Raw genomic sequence first — 20,276 nt, forward strand, 5'->3', positions numbered from 1 at the left:
TTTTTCCAACTATATGTAAAGATAGTTTTCAACATTCATTTTTATAATCTTGAGTTCCAGTTTTTTTCCTTCCTTTTCCCTTCTCCCAAAGACAGCAAGCAATCTGATATAGGTTATACATGTACAATCATGTTGAACATTCCCATATTAATCATGTTGTGAAAGAAGACTTAAAACAAAAGGGAAAAACCACAAGAAAGAAAAAAAGTGAAAATGATATGCTTCAATCTGCATTCAGACTCTAGTTCTTTCTCTGGATGTGAATAACATTTTCCATAGTGAGTCTTTTGGAATTGCACATGGAACACTTTTAAGTTTAGACTGAATCATGATAATTTTCACAATCAGTTTCTCAAGTCTAAACAATCAACAAAACAATGAATCAAAATTCTAATTTGTAGTGTTTGCCCACATAATGTTCACACTGAAAGCTTAATAATTGTCTCTCTTGAGCCCATTCAAGCTGACTCCAGCACACCCTTGCCTTACTCTTTAATGAGTACAAACAGTCTGGCTGTTAACCCTTGCCTACTTTATGCCAGCTGTGTGGATACGACACTTTTCTTATATGGCTCAGTAGATAGAGTTCTGAGCCTGGAGTCCGAAAGACCTGAGTTCAAATGCAGTCTCTGACACTTACTAGCTATGTGATCCCAGGACAAGTCACCTAAAAAAAAAAATCTCCATTTGCATCAGTTTCCCCATCTGTAAAAATGGGGATAATTATAGCCTCTATCTTCCAGGATTGTTGGGAGGATCAGTTAAGGTAATATCTGTGAAGTACTTAATATAGTATCTGGAACATAGTAAGCATTACATAAATGTTAGTTATAATGATTATGATGATGATCATATGCCATATATAATTAACTCATTCATGAATTAAGTCAAACTAACATTTTATTCCCCTTAGTTCTTTAGTATTGAAATAATTGCATCAGACTCTACATTCACTGGTACTAGTAGTAAGGCAAGAAAAGATAACTAGTGATGATGCTATTTTATTTAATTCTCAGATAATCAATTCCTCTTCATTCTTTTGAAATATTATTGTATGGGTTAAAATCCAATGGCAAAACACATTTTAGAGCAGATGGGTTACAATTTTAAAGAGTACTCAGAGAATTCAATCTGAATAGAAAAAAAAACCTAAACTAAAACTGAAAGAGATGACATGCTTGGAACTGTAATCTTTTCACAATTTCCCCATGTTTTCATTTGTGTTTTCTGGCTTTAGATGCTTCCAGACAGTCTTTTATTAGTGTGCCTGGAATATCTACAGGAACAGTCATTGGTGCTGGTAGTATAGGAACAGAGATTGAAAATGAAGTTCTCGACTTACAGAGGTAATTCTATGTGGCTACGAAATTCAAGTGTGTGTATGTAGAGTACAGACTGTGAGTCTGGTGGCTTGTTGTCATGTGGCTTTGATGTAGAGACGGTTTGGCCAGGTAAATGATATATGAGGTGTGGAGTCAGGAAAACCTGGACCCCAATCCTGCCTGTCACACCTATAATTGTGTGAATCCTAGACAAGTTACTTGGCTTCTCTCATACTCAGTCTCTGCATCTATAAAATGGGAATAATAATCACTATATCTCTAATATCACAGAGTTGTTCTAAAAATTTGTGGGAAAAGCTTTGTGAATCTTAAAATACTATATAAATGTTGATGTTATTTTATCTTTTACATTCAATTTACTTTAATAAATATTTATTAATTGCTACCTGGGACTTTGAATTATGTTGGCTACTTAGAGAAATTTAGAACTAATATAACACTACTTTTGTGACCCTCAGCAAATTGCCTTTCTAGGCTTGTAGGGAAGGGAAGAGCCTGGGCATGAGATGAGGGGACTGTGAAAAAACTCTTCTAACTGCAGTGAAATGAACAAATTGGAAGGGATGGTTGTGAATAAATAAGGTAAAGTCAAATTATGATATGTTTTGAATTCCAAGATAACAAATTTGGCCTTTATCTTACATATTGTAGGAAACTCATCTATATTTGAAGGATGAAAGAGGTAGACCAAATGTCCTCTGATGTTTCTTGCAGCTCTACATCTGTAGGCCCTTTTCCCAGCATCACTGGGGATATAGAACTTTTGTAAAATCACTTAGACTTTGGAGCATTTAATCATATATAGGATATTTCAGTATTCTGCTCATTTTAAATTTTACTAGCTATTTATTATTTTCTTGTGTGATTTTCTAGGGGACCCTTTTCCCTCTCACCAGCCTTTATTGACCTTTGAGGGCCCTTGCATCCTCTTATTCCACTTGGTTCAGTTCTTATCAAGCATCTTGCCATGAGGACTCTATCTCATGGTATAAGAGAAATGAGAACTGGGAGATCTGAAGTTTAGTCCTGGCTTTGATATTAACAATCTGTGTGATTTGGGGCAAAATATTAACTTCTCTAAATCTTCATTTCTCATCTGCAAAAAGCAGTTATCTCTAGGGTTCCCTCTGGCTCAGAAATTTCCTCTAGGAGACCAGAGAAGGAGGAGAAATCAATGTAACTTGGGGAGGTTTCATGAAGAAAGGTGAAGCTGAATTAGAACTTGCAAGATAAATAGGCTCTGGAAAATAGGAAAGGAAGTAAAGACAGGACTTTTAGAGTTGTTACGAAGCCTGTGAAGAAGCTCAACTAACTGTAGTGCAATGAACAAATTGGAGATCAGTCTGAATAAATAAGGTAAAGTCAGATTGTAGTGGGCCTTGAATTTCAAACTAACAAATTTGAACTTTATCTTACAGACTGTAGAACTAATAGACTCATAAACTGATAAAGGAAGGAACCTTAGAAATCAGTTAGTTCACACTCCTTATTAAAAGTGAGGAAACTAAGGTCCCAAGAGGTAATGTGATCCAAAGCCACGTCTTCTGAATCTAAAACCAAAATTCTTTCTAGCATCCTTTGTTGCTCTGAACACCTGTAGACTCCTCTTTGGGAGAATAACATGGTTAAAATCAAGTTTTAGGAAAATTAATCTGATACTCATGTGCAAAATTGTTTGAAGCACTAAGAGTATTGATCTTAAAATTGAAGCTAATATGTAATGGTAAGGAATTAAAAATATAAATCATTAGGGGAGAATATCCAACCATTATGCTGATCAGTATGAACTACCCGGAAAGCAGACTATGAGTTGAACATTCTCCTTGCCCATCTGTGTTGTCCTCAGCTCCTTTTCTTCTTTTATTTCTCTCTCCAGAATAATTCTTCAACTGTCTTTGGTAGATACGATGAGAATTAATTTTTGTTTCCAAAGTGCTTCAAGGCTTAGAATAATGTTTAAGTTGAAGAATAGGGGGTCTGCACCAGTGAATCAAATATTACATTGAAAATTTGGCATATTGGTAATTTTTCTGAGGTGGGGATAGAGCATATAAATCTTTTGCTACAAATTCTATTATATTAAGGCAGTAGCCTTACAAGTTATTGATTCTACCAATTCTTCCTGTGCAACAAGAAAACTGGATCTGCACACATACATTGTATCTAGGATATACTAGGAACATATATAGGACTGCTTGCCATCTAGGGGAAGGGGTGGAGGGTGGGAGGGAAAAATCGGAACAGAAGAGAGTGCAAGGGATAATGTTGTAAAAAAAATTACCCTGGCATGGATTCTGTCAATAAAAAGTTACCATAATAATAAGAAAACAAATTATTGATTCTAGAAGTATCAATCCATGAATAGACTAAGACAGATAGCTCCTTATATTATAGTTACTTATTTTTCTGCCTATTCTTGTGATCCTTGTGATAAACATCCTCCTACTATATATTCTAATAAGATGGATAAAAGTTTCTTTAGTGTATGATATTTGTGTTTTTGCCACAGTCAAGTGATTTGTCCATATCCAAAGTCCAGGCTTTCCTCCTAGAAAAGCTAAGTGAAAAGGAATTAAAGAATAACCCTTCTATTATATGGAATATCAAGGAGAATATTTTCCTTATAAATAAATAGAACTAACATAAAGTCTCTAGTATAAAAAGAAAAAAAAAGGATATAAAGAGGTACAGTGGGGAATCCTGGCTGTGTGAGGAGTTTGGAAGATTGATAAATGGATGAAGTGGCTACATTCCCAGAGGTTTTCGTGTTCTTCAATCTAGCATCCTTGTTGGTTACAATCAGATCAAGAATAAATCTTCCTTCTTGGCTTCTCTACTCATGAAAGGATGAAGTTGTCCTTATATTCAGTTAAAAAATATCAGTATTTGGTTTTTGGCAGAATTTGTGATAGAAATTGAGAAGAAATATCTTGAGTTTCATCCTAGATTTGGGAAAGCAGATTTTAAAGAGTATAGAGAAAGGACTGGTATGATTCCATAGCCAAAAAGTTCCACAGGGTAAGTTAGTTCAGAAGGGATGGAATTCTCCTCAAAACCAAATTCTGAAGACTCAAAGAATAAGAAAAGAAATGGTCAAAAGAGACCAATATGGATGCATAGGGATATCATCAATTAATTTGGATTTCTAAGAGGCCTGTTCAAAAGATGGAAGTCAGAACTTACAATGAGGAAAAAAATTATAAATGGTTCAGTCCTGTGAGAAGAATGGTAAGAGCATTAAGACTCAAAAAGAATAGAGATTAATGAAGAAAGCAAAAGATAACTGAAAGGATATTAGGATTTGTTTGGCTTTGCCATACTGATGACAAGATGATCAAAGACATCTTCCCAAGATAGATGAAACAATGCTAACAAAGCAGAACTGCTAGCCTTTCATTTCACTTCAGTTTTCTTTGCCAAAAAGAATAATCTTTGGATTTAAAAGAACAGAATGAAAGTGACTAAAATGTAATTTGTATGTTTTCACTATCTCTTTGTCTCTTTATATATAATCTACAAACATGTCTAGGTCTCCCTTACTCTCAAAAAATCCTTTCCTTCGACCCTACCATACCCTCAAGCTATCATGCTATATTTCCTCTCTTTCATGGCCAAAATCCTAGAAAAACTCTTTGTACCCTATTAATTTTATTTTCTTTTCTCTCCCTCATTTCCCAAACTCTTGCAAACTAATCATTCAATAGAATTTTTTTCTCTCCAAAGTGACCAAATGATATCTTAATTACTGCTTCCAGTGGTCTTTTCTCAGTCTGCATCCTTCTCTCCTAATCTCTCTGCTACATTAGATATTATTGACCATTCTCTCCTTCTAGCTACTCTTTCCTCTTTGAATTTGGTCTCTTATTCTGGATCATTTACATCCTACTCTCTGACTGAAGGTATACCTCAAGGTTTTGCCTCAGACCCTTTTCTCTTTTCTCCATAACCTCTTTACTAATAATTTTATCAGATTCCATGAGTTTAATTAATATGAATATGTATAAGACTTACATAAGATCTTATATAATGCTTATATAATACCTATATAAGCAGCCCAATTTTTTCTTCTAAAATCCAGCTGCCTATTAGTAATTGACTACTAGACATTATGAATTGGATATTCCATAAGCATCTTAAATTTGATATGATTTAAACTGAACTTATTATCTTGCCCCCAAAACTCTTCTTTCTCTCTTTTTGTTCAGGGCATTGGTAAGTCAGTCAATAAGAATTTATTAAGGAGCTACCACATACCAACCACAATACTAAGCCCTAGGTATAGGGATACAAAGAAAGTAAAAAGGACAATGATTGCTTTTAAGAAGCTCACAGTCCAACATGAGAGACAACACACACATACACCACCAAAACTATGCATACACAAGATATATAACAGATAAATTGGAGATAATGAACAGAGGGAAGGCATAAGCATTAAAGGGATTAAGAAAAGACTTCTAACAGACCTGGGATTTTAGCTAAGACTTGGAGGAAGCCAAAAGATACAGATGAGGAGAATATTCCATGCATGAAGGAATATCAGTGAAAAATGTGCAGTCTGGAAATGGAACATCTTATTTCAGGAACAGTCAAACCACTATCAGATCTGGATTGAAGAATAAGAGAAGAAAAGGGGAGTGAGGTATAAGAAGACAGGAAAGGTACAGAGGGACTACATTGTGAAGAGCTTTGAATGCCAAAAAGAAGTTTTTATATTTGATCCTGGAAGCATAGGAAGCAGTGTTTATTCAGTAAGATTTTAGGTAGGTTATATATTCACATCTGTGCTTTAGGAAAATTAATTTGACAGCTGAATGGAAGATAGAGTAGAATAGGGGGAGACCTGAAACAAGGAGACAGTTACCACCATTCCAATTACATAGATTCATAACCGTGAGGTCATCCTCATCTCTTTACTATCTCTTATCTCTGACATCCAATTATTTGCTTAGCTTTATCAATTCTTTTTTCACAACATCTCACAGATATGTCTCTAGTTCTTTAGTCACACAGCCATGACCTTAGAATGGATTTCCTTTTATTTATTTATACTATTCCACTAAATGGAATACTCCTACTTTATAGTAGGTAGAATGCTGGGGGAGGCCTGGAGTCAGGAAGATCTGATTTCAAGTCTAGCCTCAGATACTCAGATAACTATATGATTCTGGATAAGTCATTGAACCCTTTTTATTTCAATTTCCCAATTTGTAAAAAGAGCTAGAAAAGGAAATGTTAAATCTCTCCAGTATCTTTGCCAAAAACTTTGTTCTACCACCCCCCCCCAAAAAAAAATTAAAAGGATCCTGAACAGTAGGACAGGACCAAAAATGATTAAATAATAAGAAGATATTATTTCAATAGCCTCCTGACTAGTCTCTTGACTTAATGGCTCTGTTCTTTCCAATTATTTCTCCACCACAGCTACCAAAGTAACATGTTTAAAGTATAGATCTGATCTTGTCACTTCCTTTCTCAAAAAGCTCTAATGGTTTCCTATTGTCTCTAGGATTAAATTCAAACTTTTCTGCTGGCATTTAAACCCCTTCATAATATGCTCCAGATTACCTTTTTTTAGGTGAATTGAATATTATTCTCTTTCAGTCGCTCTTTTGCAATTAAATTGGCCTATTTGTGGTGCTCATAAATGAAAATCCACCTCCATTCTCTGCCTTTTCACAGGCTATCCCCCATGTCTAAAGAGAATTTTCTCTTTTCACTTCTGCCTCATAAAATCCCAACCTACCACCATAGTTTAGCTCAAGTGCTACCTTTTACATAAAGATTTTTTGATTCCCCAAATTTTGGCATCCCATCTTCAAAATTACTTTGTATTGGCTTTGCATGCATTTTGCACATAGACTTATTGTTTCTCCTGAAAGAATGTAAGTTCTTTGAAGGGAAAGACCTTTTTTTTTTTTTTTTTTTTTTTTTTTTTTGGTATCCCCAGGGCCCAGCATAATACTTCACACAGAGTAGATGCTTCATAAAACTTTGTGGAATTATTTATTGATAGATGAGAAGATAGTAAAATAAAAAAGAAAAGAAAAAGCTCATTCAACTCACTAGCCCTCAATGAAGCAGGAGCCTGAAAGACATGAGTGCTGCACCACAATCATTGGTCTTTGAAAGATTATGGAAAATAAGAGTGGTACTTTAAGATTTGAGAAGGGTAAAATTTCCAATTTTTCTAAAAAGTGCAGAGAATGGCAACTAGAAATCATAGTCCAGTGAGCTTTACTTCAAATCCTGGCACAATACCTACTGTCCAAGTACTATTCACAAGTACCACTATCCAAAAGTGGAAGGGGCTACTTTGGGAAGCAATTGCTCCTCATTGGAGGTTCTCAAGCAAAGGCTAAACCTGCCAGGTACATTGGAAAGGGGACTTTTGCTCTACAAAAGTTTGGAAGTATATGGCTTCTGAAGTCCCTTTGAACTTTGAAATTCTGTAATATCTTTAGTCCTGCAACCATAAGAGCCACTTGGAAAATTGTCTTCTTTCTCTATGAAATGACCATTACCCAAACTCTCGAACTTAAGGACTCTCAAACTTGGAGTCACCTATGAGGCAGTCAAAAAAACTAGTTGCTCAGTCATTTTTCCAGTCATTTCTGACTTTTCATGACCCCTTTTCTTAACAAGGATATTGGAATAGTCTGCCATTTCCTTCTCCAGCTCATGTTACAGATGAGGAAATGGGAAGCATAGAGAGTTAAGTGACTTGTCCTGGATCACCCAACTGGTAATTATCTGAGGCTAGATTTGAACTCAGGAAGATGAGTCGCTTCCTGATTCCAAGTCTAATGTTTTATCCACTGAGCCACTTAGCTGCTCCAGAGCTGTGCTACTGGCAAAATATAAAGGCAAAAAATTAAACAGCTCCTGCCTTTAAGGAGTTTACATTCTGGGGATGGAAGGAAGGAGAACAACATGGACCCTTATAAGCCAATATAAGGTAATTTTGGGAAGGAGACATTGATATCTAGTGGAATCATTATGCATAATTCTAATACACTCTCTCAAATGAATCTTTTTTGAAGTTTAGACTTCCCATGAGAAATGGGCCCAGAGCTTACATATGCTCCCTAAATATATATCATTCAACTTCAACAAGCAAACATTTTCAAAATCCCCATTGGTTCATATCTAAATTGGCACTTACCAATTGAAAAAAAAATCAATAAAAATGAAATTGTTGGAAAATCTGTTAAAAGAAAAACTTGTTAAAAGTATCTCAGAGGAGTGAACAAAGAGATGACCCCTAAAAACAAATGTGTGAATTATAATCTTGAAGGTCTCTCCTGAGCTGTTCTGACTTCTGACCACTAGGATGAAAAACTTAGGACACCTTCCTCGCTTCCAAAAGTCAAATAGTCCTAGATGAACCTTCAAGATAAGTAAGGGTCTCTCGGGTATTTGGGACTTGAAGTCACTTAAAAGTCAGCCAAGAACAAATGTTTCTATATATTCCTTTTTAAAGGTTATATTCTTCTCCATCTCTTGCTGATTCAAGTCCAACAAACATCAGAGAATCTCCAGCAATTAAGTGCAGTAATGTAAGTATGCATACTTTGATTTTTCAGTGGATCTGTGAGCTCTCTGATGGTTGTGCTTCCCTACTCCACTGTAGGTCACAAGCCACCAATGCCTGCTGATCCTATGTGATTCTTGCTCTTATCTTTTTTTTTTTTTTTAATTTTCCCCCAACTATTAGGGTTTTTTTAAGTTTTGACTTTCAAATTTGATCTTTTCCTCCCTTTCTCTCCCTGAGACAGGAAGCAATCTGACATGAGTTGTATTGTACAATCATATAAAACATTTACATATTAATCATTTTGTACAAGAAAACTTGACAGCAAAAAAGGAATGAAAGAAGTCAATGGGAAAATGAAACATAAGAAAATGAAAGAAAGTAAAAAAGAGAGAAGTAAAAATCGGCATGCTTCAGTCTGTATTCAGAATATTAGTTCTTTCTTTAGAGGTAGATAGCATGCTTCATTATGAGTCCTTTAGGATTGTCTTGGAACATATAGTTCTTCATCGTACTGTGCTGTACTTCATACAATGTTTTCCTGGTTTTGCTCATTTCACTTTCCTGTAAATCTTTCCAGGTTTCTTTGAAATCCTGCCTATAATTTCTTATAGTACAATAATATTCCACTATAATCTGCCACAGCTTGTTCAGCCATTCTCTTTTAATGTTCATCTCCTCAATTTTCAGTTCTTAACCACCAGATAAAGAGCTGCTATTAATATATTTATACAAATAGATCCTTCCAGTCCCCCTTTTTTGTTATCTTTTGGGGATACAGACCTAGTAGTAGTATTACTGGATCAAAGGGTATGCACAGTTTTATTGCCCCTTAGTCTTAGGTTCAGAGAGTCATAGGCTCTCCAGAATAGTTGGATTAGTTCACAACTCCATCAACAGTGCCTTAGTATCCCAGTTTTCTCATATGAGATGAATGAATATCCCAAGACACAGATTTTCTGGGTAATTAATAATCAATTTACTAATTAAGCTGGCAAATAATCAATAAATTGGTAGTCAGTAGTCTCTCTCAATAACCAAAGACAAAACCATGGAGATTCCATAGCTCAAGAAAAAGGGGCATTTGTGGAAGAGCATGGAGTCTGAGGAACAAGATTATAAAAGAGGGAAGGCATCCAAAATGTAGTATTGGTTAAAATTATTTAAAAAGCAGAGAACAAGACAATAAGACTAGGGAGAAAGATAGTCTGCAAAAGGATTGAGAGCAGCCAACAGAAAGATTAAGAGAAAGAGATCCAAGGGTAAAAGCTTCTTTGAACACCTAATTCATCATTGTTCTGAAGGTCACAAAGGCTTTGAGACTAGTTGCCATTGACCAAGCTTGGTTCTAAAGGTGGTTGCAGAGAAGAGGACACATCCTCAGAAAGTGGTAGAGGTAAAGACTAAGCCCCACTACATTAACCTCCCAATATCTCACGGAAGCAATTCTTCACTTTTACCTTCTGAGGGACACAGACTTTGTCCAATCCTATTAGTCTGAGAGAACAGAATAAAGTTAGCAAAAGTTGAGATAAAAGTTAACAAGGCTTAGCTTTCAAAAGGAAGAAAGAATGGGCAGAGAATGAACAATTAGAAGTGCAAAAATGTAAAGGCAGAAGAAAATAATAGAACAAAAATTTTTAAACACCAAGGTTAAAAGAATATATGAGACTTCAGAAAAGCCCCAAAGATATTAAACTTGATGATATGACATAGACAATTACCCTAAGAATTATAGATATTCCAGGGAAAATTGGGAAAAGGAAAATATGAAAATCATATGGAAACATTATCAAGAAATACTGGAGGCAGATGGCAAAGTATAGATTAAGAAAATCCACAGAACACACAAAGTTTAGGTCACTAAGAACCATTTTAACCAAATTCCAGAACCACAACATAAAAGAACAAAATTTTAAGGCAGCAAGAAAAATAAATAATAACATTCCAAGATATTCAAGTTTCATGCCTCCAAACAATCAGAATAGATTGAGTGTATAAGAAACCAAAAGAAATATCAGTATAGAATATTCTTAGAAGCAAAACTCAATTGGCACAGGAAAAACAAACAACATAGCGTAAAGATGAACTTAAGCAGAAAAAAAAATTGGACCTCAGTAAAAGGGGAAAATGAAAATAATTTCTTAAAAAAAAAAGTAAGCAAAGTATAACATACAAACTGACCAAACAATGTAAAGTTAAATACTTTCAAATAATAATGAAAAAAAAGCTTTTTAAAAAATTGTTTTCATTTGCTGGAAACAAAATAAGGTCCTTAATGTGGGGTAGAATGAAAGAATATTTATATTGATTTTCTTTCAAAAAAAACTTTTTTTTATTATCTGAAAGGAAATGAGAAATTAAAGAAAGCATCAATGGACTAAAAATTTTAAGAGATAAATTTAAGAATTAAAAGAAGCCAAAAAAAAGGTAAAATAGTTTTGTTGGGGTTTTTAAGGCAGGAGGAGAGTAGATTTTTTTAAAGTAAATTAATATTTCAGGAAGTAAATCACATTTTGCCATTAGTAAACTACTATCAGTTAATTAACCAAAAAACCTATGTGCTTATGTGCCACACACTGTGCCAAATAATACTAAGATAGCCTGGATGATACCGATGAAAGCCTTTTGGAAAAATATAAAGAAGAGTGGGGGAGGGGAAAGTCAGATAATGACTGATCAGGTCTCAAAAAGAGAGGAAGATGAGAAACTTCAAGTTACTTGTCCCTTTTCTTGGAGGTGAAGACAGAGCAAAGGCAGATGAAAACATATAAGTGCCCAAGCATTATGAAAACTTTTTGATCATTGTTTCTTTCTATAAAACAGTATTTCACCTTTGTAGGCTCATAATCCATTTGATTCTCTCATTACTTCCTGTCTTAATCCTGAAGTAATTGTCACTTGATGTATTTATTATTCATGTTCCTTTCTATATTAATCTCAAACCGCCCTCATTCTTCCCTTCTGGTTCCCTATCCACCCACCCACAATTATGCTTCCATCAAGGTTTTGATTTCATTTAATTGCAAAGCTTACTTACCATTCATTTTTCCTCTTGTCTTTCTAGGTGCCAAACAAAGAGCTGATTCAGTTATGTTCTTCTGAAAGGGGAAACCATGAGCCTTTGGGGCAAAGCCTCGGTATTATTTCTTTCTCCGGCAATGAAACACTGCTCAGTAAGTTGTCTTTGGCTCCCGCTGATCATTTTAATTCCACAAAGTCCCCTTATCCAAGACTAAAGCTTTTGGCCCAGCAGACCTCTCTAAAGGAGAACCTTTTCTTGAACACTGAGATTAACCTTTTAAATGAGGCAACTGAATAAATTATTGAGTGTTATATTGACGATACACAGTGGAGGGTGGCCTGACAGAACTCAATTTGAGTCTGTGAATGTGTGCCATTAAACTAATAAGCAAACTAATGAGCAAATATGTTTCCAGTTACTAATATGCATATAGAGAAAGACAATGTGACTTTACATATTGTTTTCAAGACTAGTCCAGTATGGGTGGGGGAGTGTAGAATTCTATCTGCAATATAATTCTATTTTGGAAACTTCTGTTTGGAATAAAATTAGATTAATTACAAAAGACATCTTGATAATGATAATAATTCATATTTGCTTATCAAAATGAAGGACCTTATACTAATGATTAAACATCTGGTCTTTGCCATCAGAAATTACACTGATCCATAAAAATTTAAGAACATTTTACTTAATACTTATAATCTTCAAACCACACTGGGAAAAAAAAAAAAACTACTGAAAACATAGGAAGCTGATAGAAGAAATTAAAACTATGTGAGAACGAGATGAGTACATGTCATTTTTGTCATCCTTTTTGATACTGGAGTGATCCCAGAAGATGCTTTTAGTGAGTCTACAGAGACTGAGCTTATATACTGATACTGTCATTCATTTACAAAAAGCAATCCTTTTCTATCTATTCAATAGTCACATAATATTATATATAAAAAATGATGAAAACAATGTGTTTCTTTCTAAACTCCATCAATGATGAGAATGATAATACTCATGGTATTGATAATGACATTGATAACAGCTGAGTTTTTACAGTTCTTTAAGGTCTGTAAAGCACTTTATATACATTATCTTGATCTTGAATTAGATCTTAAAGAGCTATAGTCCCATTCTGATTACATCTGAGACCTTTTATAAAAAGAATTGAATCAAGGATCATGAGAAATCATCCAAACTACTTCTTGCTTTCAGATAGTGTTATATCTAAAGCATCCCAAACAAACTTTTAAAAACCATATTTTGTTTTTCAAAGAATTCCAAAGGATTTTAAGGAGGTCTACAACCTCCAAGATTAAATATACATGCTTATTTAAGATTGTAGCAGATGAGTGTAAATGTATATGGGTTGCACCTGTAATTACATCCATGTTGGGAACTCCTGATGAGGAACTCCCTCTCTAAATATAGATTGGCAGCTTTTTTGAAATTTGAAATCAGGACTCCTGGGAGTCTGAAAGTTAAATGGTTAAGTGACTTAAGGATCTGTATTATATACTCTATTGACATATGACAGAGGCCTGACTCAATCTTGATCTTCCTGTCTCTGAGACTAGTTCTCTCCCCAGTATTGCCATGCTATCTCTGGTCTTCACTTATTGAATAATTGGCTGAAATTTAAGTGTCTTATATCAATAGCCAATTTCCTGATCTACCAATTGAGCAACCCCATTTAAAAAAAGAATTTAGGTTACTCTGGTATGACCTGGTAAACATCCATACTGAGGCTTCATGATCCCTGGTTCTCTTTCTTGATACTTTTAATAATGTATTCCAGAATTTTGTCAAAAATTGAAATAAAGGGAAATGATTTCTCCTCTTCTAATTCAGTTGGTGTAGTCACAGAAGGGCTAGAATAAAATCACAAGGCTTCAGTGAGGTATTTAACTAAAAATAGCTGTTCTGGGTCTTGATGCCTTTATCTGTGAAACACTTTTCTGGTACAGTCAATAAGGGAATACAATTTGCTAAAAAAAGACAAATTATCCACACCTAAACCCTGAGAAACTGGAGACAATCAAAGCACCTTTGGAAGAAGGCATCAGTACAGTGGGAGGGGTCATCAGCTCATCATTTGAAGATTCTACTATCACTTCCCCCTGTTCTTTTTTAAATATTGGGATATTTTTCTGTCCATTGTCCTGTGACTCTTCTCCTGTTCTCCCCATTTTTTCAAAAATTTCTGAGAATGATTTAAATACATATCTCCAAATTCCCTTAGTATCCTGGGATTCAGTTCATCATGACCTGTTGACTCATGGAGACCAGCTTGGTAATGTTGATGATAATGAAACATTTATATAGCACTTACTATGTGCCAGGCATTAAGCTAAGAGCTTTACAATTATTATCTCATTTGATCCTCACAACAACCTCGAGAAGTATGTACTATAATTGGTCCCCATTTTACAGATGAAGAAACTGAGGCATTAAATGGACATTAAATGACATGGGGATCATACAGCTAGTAAGTATCTAAAGGCTGTATTTGAATTCAAATTTTTCTGACCCCAGACTTAGTGCTGTATCCACTGTACCACTTAGCTGCCCTAGATACTCTCTTAATATGCCCCCTTTGTCTGCACTTTAAATTGCACTTGCCAACCAATACTTCGTAGTCAAGAGTACACTCTCTTTGGTAGGGGGAAGAAACAAATGCCAAACAGAAGCAAAACAAAGAGGTTTTTTTTTTTCCTTTTATCCATTATTATTGTTCCATCTGCATCAAGTAGATGTATCTTTCTCTTTCTCTCTTTTTAAATCATTCTTTAGTTCTTAATAAAGGAAAAAAGCTCCCCCTTTTCTGTCTTAAGCTTTCATTGCTAGCTTCAACTTCTTTTAGACTTAAACTTTCCTAATTCTTAAGTTATAGTGACATATTCTATATAGGTACTAAATTCTATTTCATGAATGTTTTTAAAATTTTTGTGTTATTTTATATAGTTACTTCTTTTTATGAAACTCTCATTCTGAAAAGTTATTGACCAAACAAGGAATAGAGAGCATCACAGGGGATAAAATAGACAATCTTGAGTATGTGAAACCAAAAAGATTTTTTTTTTGCTTGTTTAAACAAGCAAAATCAGTGCAATTAAAATTATAAGAAGAAGTTACGTAGGAAAATTTTTGCAGCAGATTTCTCTAAAAATCTTCAAGGATTCTTTTCCAAAGGGAATTGATACAAATATATTAAAATAAGAACCATTCCACCATAGACAAATGGTCAAAGGATATGAACAATCAGTTCTCAAAAAATGAAAACTAGCTATCAACAATCATATGAAAAAATGCTTTAAATCACAAATAATAAGAGAAATACAAATTAAAATATCTCTGAGGTTCCACCTCATTCTCATCGGTTTGACAAAGATGAAATAAAGGTAATGGGCTATAGAACTATAAGCATACTAATACACTGTTTAGAGAGATGTGAATTGATCCACTATTCTGGAAAGCAATTTAGATCTGTATCTCCAAAGTCACTAAACTGTAAATCCCCTTTGATTCAAAGATGCTACTCTAAGACATATACTCTAAAGAGATCAAAGAGGGAAAAGACTCGCAGATAGAAAAATGTTTTTAGTAACACTTTATGTTATAGCAAAAACCTGGAAGTAAAGTAGTTACCATTAATCGACCAATGGCTTAGTTAATTTTAGCATATGAATATAATGGAATTTTATTGTGCCATAAAAAAATTATGCAAAGCAGAGATTTAAAGAAACATGGGAGGGCTTGTGTGAACTGATGCAGTGTGAAGAAAGAACCAGGAAAACAATTTATATAATAACTACAATAGGAAAATATCTATGAAAGACAAATTTTTCAAGGAAATGACCAATCATAGCTCTAGAAAAGAGTTGTTAAAGAGACCTAATTCAGCTTCAATTGATCAATGATGGACAGAAGCAGCTACACCCAAAGAAAAAAACACTGGGAAATGAATGTAAACTGTTTGCATTCTTGTTTTTCTTCCCGGGTTATTTTTACCTTCTGAATCCAATTCTCCCTGAGAAACAAGAGAACTGTTTGGTTCTGCACACATACATTGTATCTAGGATATACTATGACATATTCAACGTATATAGGACTGCTTGCCATCTAGGGGAGGGAATGGAGGGTGGGAGGGAAAAATCGGAACAGAAGTGAGTGCAAGGGATAATAGTTGTAAAAAAAAAAAAAAACAAACAAAAAAAAACCTACCCTGGCATGGGTTCTGTCAATAAAAAGTTATAAAAATAAATAAATAAATAAATAAATTTTTTAAAAAAAGAGTTGTTAATGATAATGATGATAATGACAATGATGTATGCTTCCCTGACAGCATAGAGATGATTGATTAGAGATTCAAGAGGAGATGTCAGATACAGCCAATTTTTGGATTTGTATTACTTGAATATATTTGTTACAAGGGAAGGTTTTTTTTTTTTTTTTAATTTTGAGGATGAATGAGTATTATGGAGAGTTAGTAGTGGTAAAGTAATAATCATGGGTTTGAATTGCTTGACTATATTTGTTACAAGAGAAAGCTTTAATTTGGGGGAGGAGTTATAGGGCATGATGGAGGTATAATGATAATCAAAAGAAAAAAGAAAAGAGTATCAGTGAAATATTGAAACACACAGAAGAAAGCAGGAGGGTTGAATTAAGTACAGTTGAAAATGTCCTAACAGTATTTAAACTAATATGCATTTTCAAAAACCCAAGTAGATTTGTAAAACTAACTTAATGCTATCACAGTGTGATATACAACCCTCTTTTTCTTTTCTTTTTTGCATAAGAAAATGATAATATTTGTTGATGCTTGTCAAGTGTATAATAATTTAATTTTTTTCAAATAAATAAATAAAGCTTTCCCTTTTCCTCAATAGAATAATTTGTATTTTTGTCATAGAATTTCATTCTTATGAGCATACCTTATATTTTGAGCCAATTTCCCTTGAAGAAATTCCCTTTGTTAATGGAATTTGCAGTATCCTTTCAATGAACTTTTTGAAGTCCACTCTCCCCCAGATGTGGAATGCACATCAGTCTATATCTCACTTTCTCTTCTTTGTTCATTAGGAACAAAAAGTATAGTCACATGCCCTCAAGGTTCTTTCCATTTCTACTTCAGAATCAGATCCAGAACAGGGGTTGCCTTTGTAGTTTTTTACATTTTTCTAAAAGAAGACAAGAATCTATCAGCTATTCCACTTTTGACAGAAGGATCTCCAGCTACTGTCTATCTGGATAGTCTCTCATTACTACCATATAGAATGTGCTTTTGTAACTCCTTATTTCTTCCTTGTGGGTTGGTGATCTGTACTTTATTCTTACCATGACATTGCTTCTTTTTCTCTCCACAATTATCCTTCTCCAAATGTCCAGATGCTCTGTACTATGTACCCTTCCCATTTAGAATACATAGTGAGGGTCTATGTTCTTGGCATTCAGTGCTATCCCACCATGCCTTTTATGCCTTTCCCTTGTTGAATTAGGTATAACCTTCTCTTGTCCTATTATTTAACCCTCCTTATTTATTCTGTGTCTCTTTTAAAATTTATTAGGTGACAACACACAGCTGGATTTTGATGCAATGTGTGAAAATGATGACACTGCCATGGCTGCCTTCATGAATTATTTAGAAGCAGAAGGAGGCCTGGGGGATCCAGCTGACTTCAGTGACATCCAGTGGACACTCTAGCTCTTGTCCTTCTCTACAAATGAGAGGTGTTTAAAAGTGTTTCATATACAACTGTATATTCCTCTGTATTGTATTAATACTATTTTTATCTTTCAAGTTGTTGATCTACTGATTTGTACTGAATTGCAACTTGTTGATGAAGGAACAGGTGAAAAGCTGAAGTTCTCCATCAATGGAGAACCTTAGTTTATTACTAATCCTTTATAGAATAAGATTGCTTATACCCATGGATTGGCTATTTTATCCTAAAATGTTCTTATTCCCCTATCTCCCAAAATGTACATTGTACTAAGTATCTATGTTCTTTGCATATTAGTTGTTTATTTCTTTGTGTGATATCTGAGTTCAACAGGATTAATTATATGACATATTTTTTTCTTTTTGGATTATTGGTGAGGTTTTGTTCTTTGATATGTCTTTATTATTTAAGTGTGTACTTTTAATTAGTGATGGGGTTTACAGGCTATAAGGACAAGGTAAATACCTCAAAACTGAAAGGATAATGTTATGTATAGCACAATCATAAAGAATATTGTATGTAGTCTTTATGGCTATAAATAGGAACCAAATCAGGAGATAGAGGCAGAATATGGTACTCTGAGTTAGTATTCAGAGGAAGGGAATGCAAAGAACAAAAGATTTAGAATCAGAGAGAAATTTGAAATCTAGTTCTTCAACTGCTGTCTATATGACTTTAGGCAAATCACTTCATCTTTCCAGGTCTCATTTTGCTTATCTTTAAAATGGCAGACTTAAAGCTAGATTGTCTCTAAAGTTCCTTCTAGTTTGGAATTCTATGCTTCTGAGTAAAAATACTTTTTTTTTTTAGTAAGGCAATTGGGGTTAAATGACTTGTTCAGATAAAGTTAAAATACTTTTTAAAATATTGAGAAATGTGATGTTTTATTCACAGGATTTTTCTGTTGTTGCTAGTTTATTTTTTAAAGAGCTTTTTTAAGGTGCCTTAAAGCCAGGCTGTTGATTTCTTACTTTACATAAATCAGTATTCTCTGCTTTATTCAATATTCCTACTGTCAACTTTGGACATGGAATTATTATAGATGAATTTTAGAGCTGGAAGGTATCTTAGTGATCCCTTCTTATATAGATTAAAAACCCTGATGGCTAGAAAGATTAACTTGTGATATATATATATGTTTGTATATCCTTGTATTCATGGGGATAAGTTGTCACTATTTCTTTTCAGGCTAACATAAAAAAATACCGTTTTTCAATATTGCCAATGAATAAAAAACTCAGGTTTAACAAAAATGCACAATATAGAAACAGGGTAGCATAGTAGATAGAATGGGCCTTGGAATCAAGATGGCATGAAGTCAAGTCCCACTTATAACACATGCTAGTCCTGTGATTCTGAGCAAATCAATTAATTTCTCTATATCCCCCAAAAAATCTCCAAAATTTTAAATTTCAGAGCAATTGATGATAGGCCTTGACAAAGAGAGTTTCTTCATTGGAAGTAATTAGGTAATTAATCAATGTTGACTTATTGATTGGAATAAGGAGATCCTTACACAGATGAAATTAAAAGTTCACACAATGAAATATGTTATTATTGGGATTAACTTTAAAATATTAATTATTAAATTAATTAAGGAAAAATGTTTAGGAGTACATCTCTAGCCTTTGAGGAGGATGTAGTAGAAAGTAACATCCCCCCAAAAACTTCCACTGACAGAGACAGAGACAGAATCTTGGTCTAGCTAGACCTGGCTTGACCCAGTGTAGGATTTATATTCTTATTATTGTAGGCTCTAACTTTCAATCTTCATAAAAAAGAATGTAGAGTACACTAAGTTTTTTGAATAAGAGCAGACTAAACAAAAATTCTCTTGAAGTATAAAAGAAATCATTATTGTGAGGGGAAGAACAAGTTAGCAAATATCACTTAGAAAACATCTTGTTGTGACAGGATGTTGGTATATGTTCCTAGGTGTATATAAATTTTGAATTTTGAGGACCTGGGAAAGGCCCAGCCCATTTTTCAGGCACAGAATCTCTGAGTTTGGCCTGAGACAACCTGAGCCATATTGTTAAGGCTGAAAGTGGATCATTTGATGTGTTTATCCAGGTCTCCAAAGCTTACCTCAAAACTAACAAGCCCATGGTTGGATTTGAATGGTTCATGATTGGGAAGCTTCTTGAAGGCTCATAGTCCCAGAACATGAAGCAGGGTTTTCTGCTGACCTACCTATCACAAAACTTTTCCTTCTTCAAAAGTATAGGTTTTCATATAGGTCACTGAGGAAAAGACCAATTACTATCTGGAATAATTATTAATAATAATAGCAAGTACTTATATAATGCTTTAAAGTTTACAACACTTACCAAATATTAAATCATTTTATCCTCATGACAATCCTGGGAAATAGGTGCTATTTTTATTCCCATTTTATAGATGAAGAAAATAAGGTTAAAAGAGATCAAGTGACTTGCCTGGGGGTAATATAACAAGTAAGTGTCTGAAGATGAACTCAAGTCTAATTGAATCCAGGTCCAGCACTTTATCCACTTGGTCACTTAACTGCCTCTTAGTAGTTGACCCTGTACTGTATCTTCCAGAGTTGCACAGAACATACCTCCCATAGGTCACGTGGCTCTGTAACCAGAAGCATTTGCTTGAATGATGCACAGTGTAATACAATTTTATCA

The 20,276-nt window shown here is 34.2% G+C and overlaps 1 protein-coding gene across 3 annotated transcripts in view; it reads left to right on the top strand.

Annotated features, from left to right (window-relative positions):
• Positions 1-19,955, top strand: part of ARNTL2 (aryl hydrocarbon receptor nuclear translocator like 2) — an 86,278-nt gene extending 66,323 nt beyond the window's left edge. For all 3 annotated transcript variants that reach the window (XM_031938497.1, XM_031938498.1, XM_031938499.1), the window contains 4 exons: positions 1,238-1,346; positions 8,827-8,902; positions 11,945-12,053; positions 17,467-19,955. In XM_031938497.1, the coding sequence (XP_031794357.1) occupies positions 1,238-1,346; positions 8,827-8,902; positions 11,945-12,053; positions 17,467-17,603 (431 nt within the window). In that variant the 3' untranslated portion in view covers positions 17,604-19,955. The remainder of the gene's footprint in view (positions 1-1,237; positions 1,347-8,826; positions 8,903-11,944; positions 12,054-17,466) is intronic.
• The last annotated feature ends 321 nt before the right edge of the window (positions 19,956-20,276 follow it).

The sequence above is a fragment of the Sarcophilus harrisii genome, chromosome 5 (genome assembly GCF_902635505.1).
Source record: "Sarcophilus harrisii chromosome 5, mSarHar1.11, whole genome shotgun sequence".
NCBI classification, from domain to species: Eukaryota; Metazoa; Chordata; class Mammalia; order Dasyuromorphia; family Dasyuridae; genus Sarcophilus; species Sarcophilus harrisii.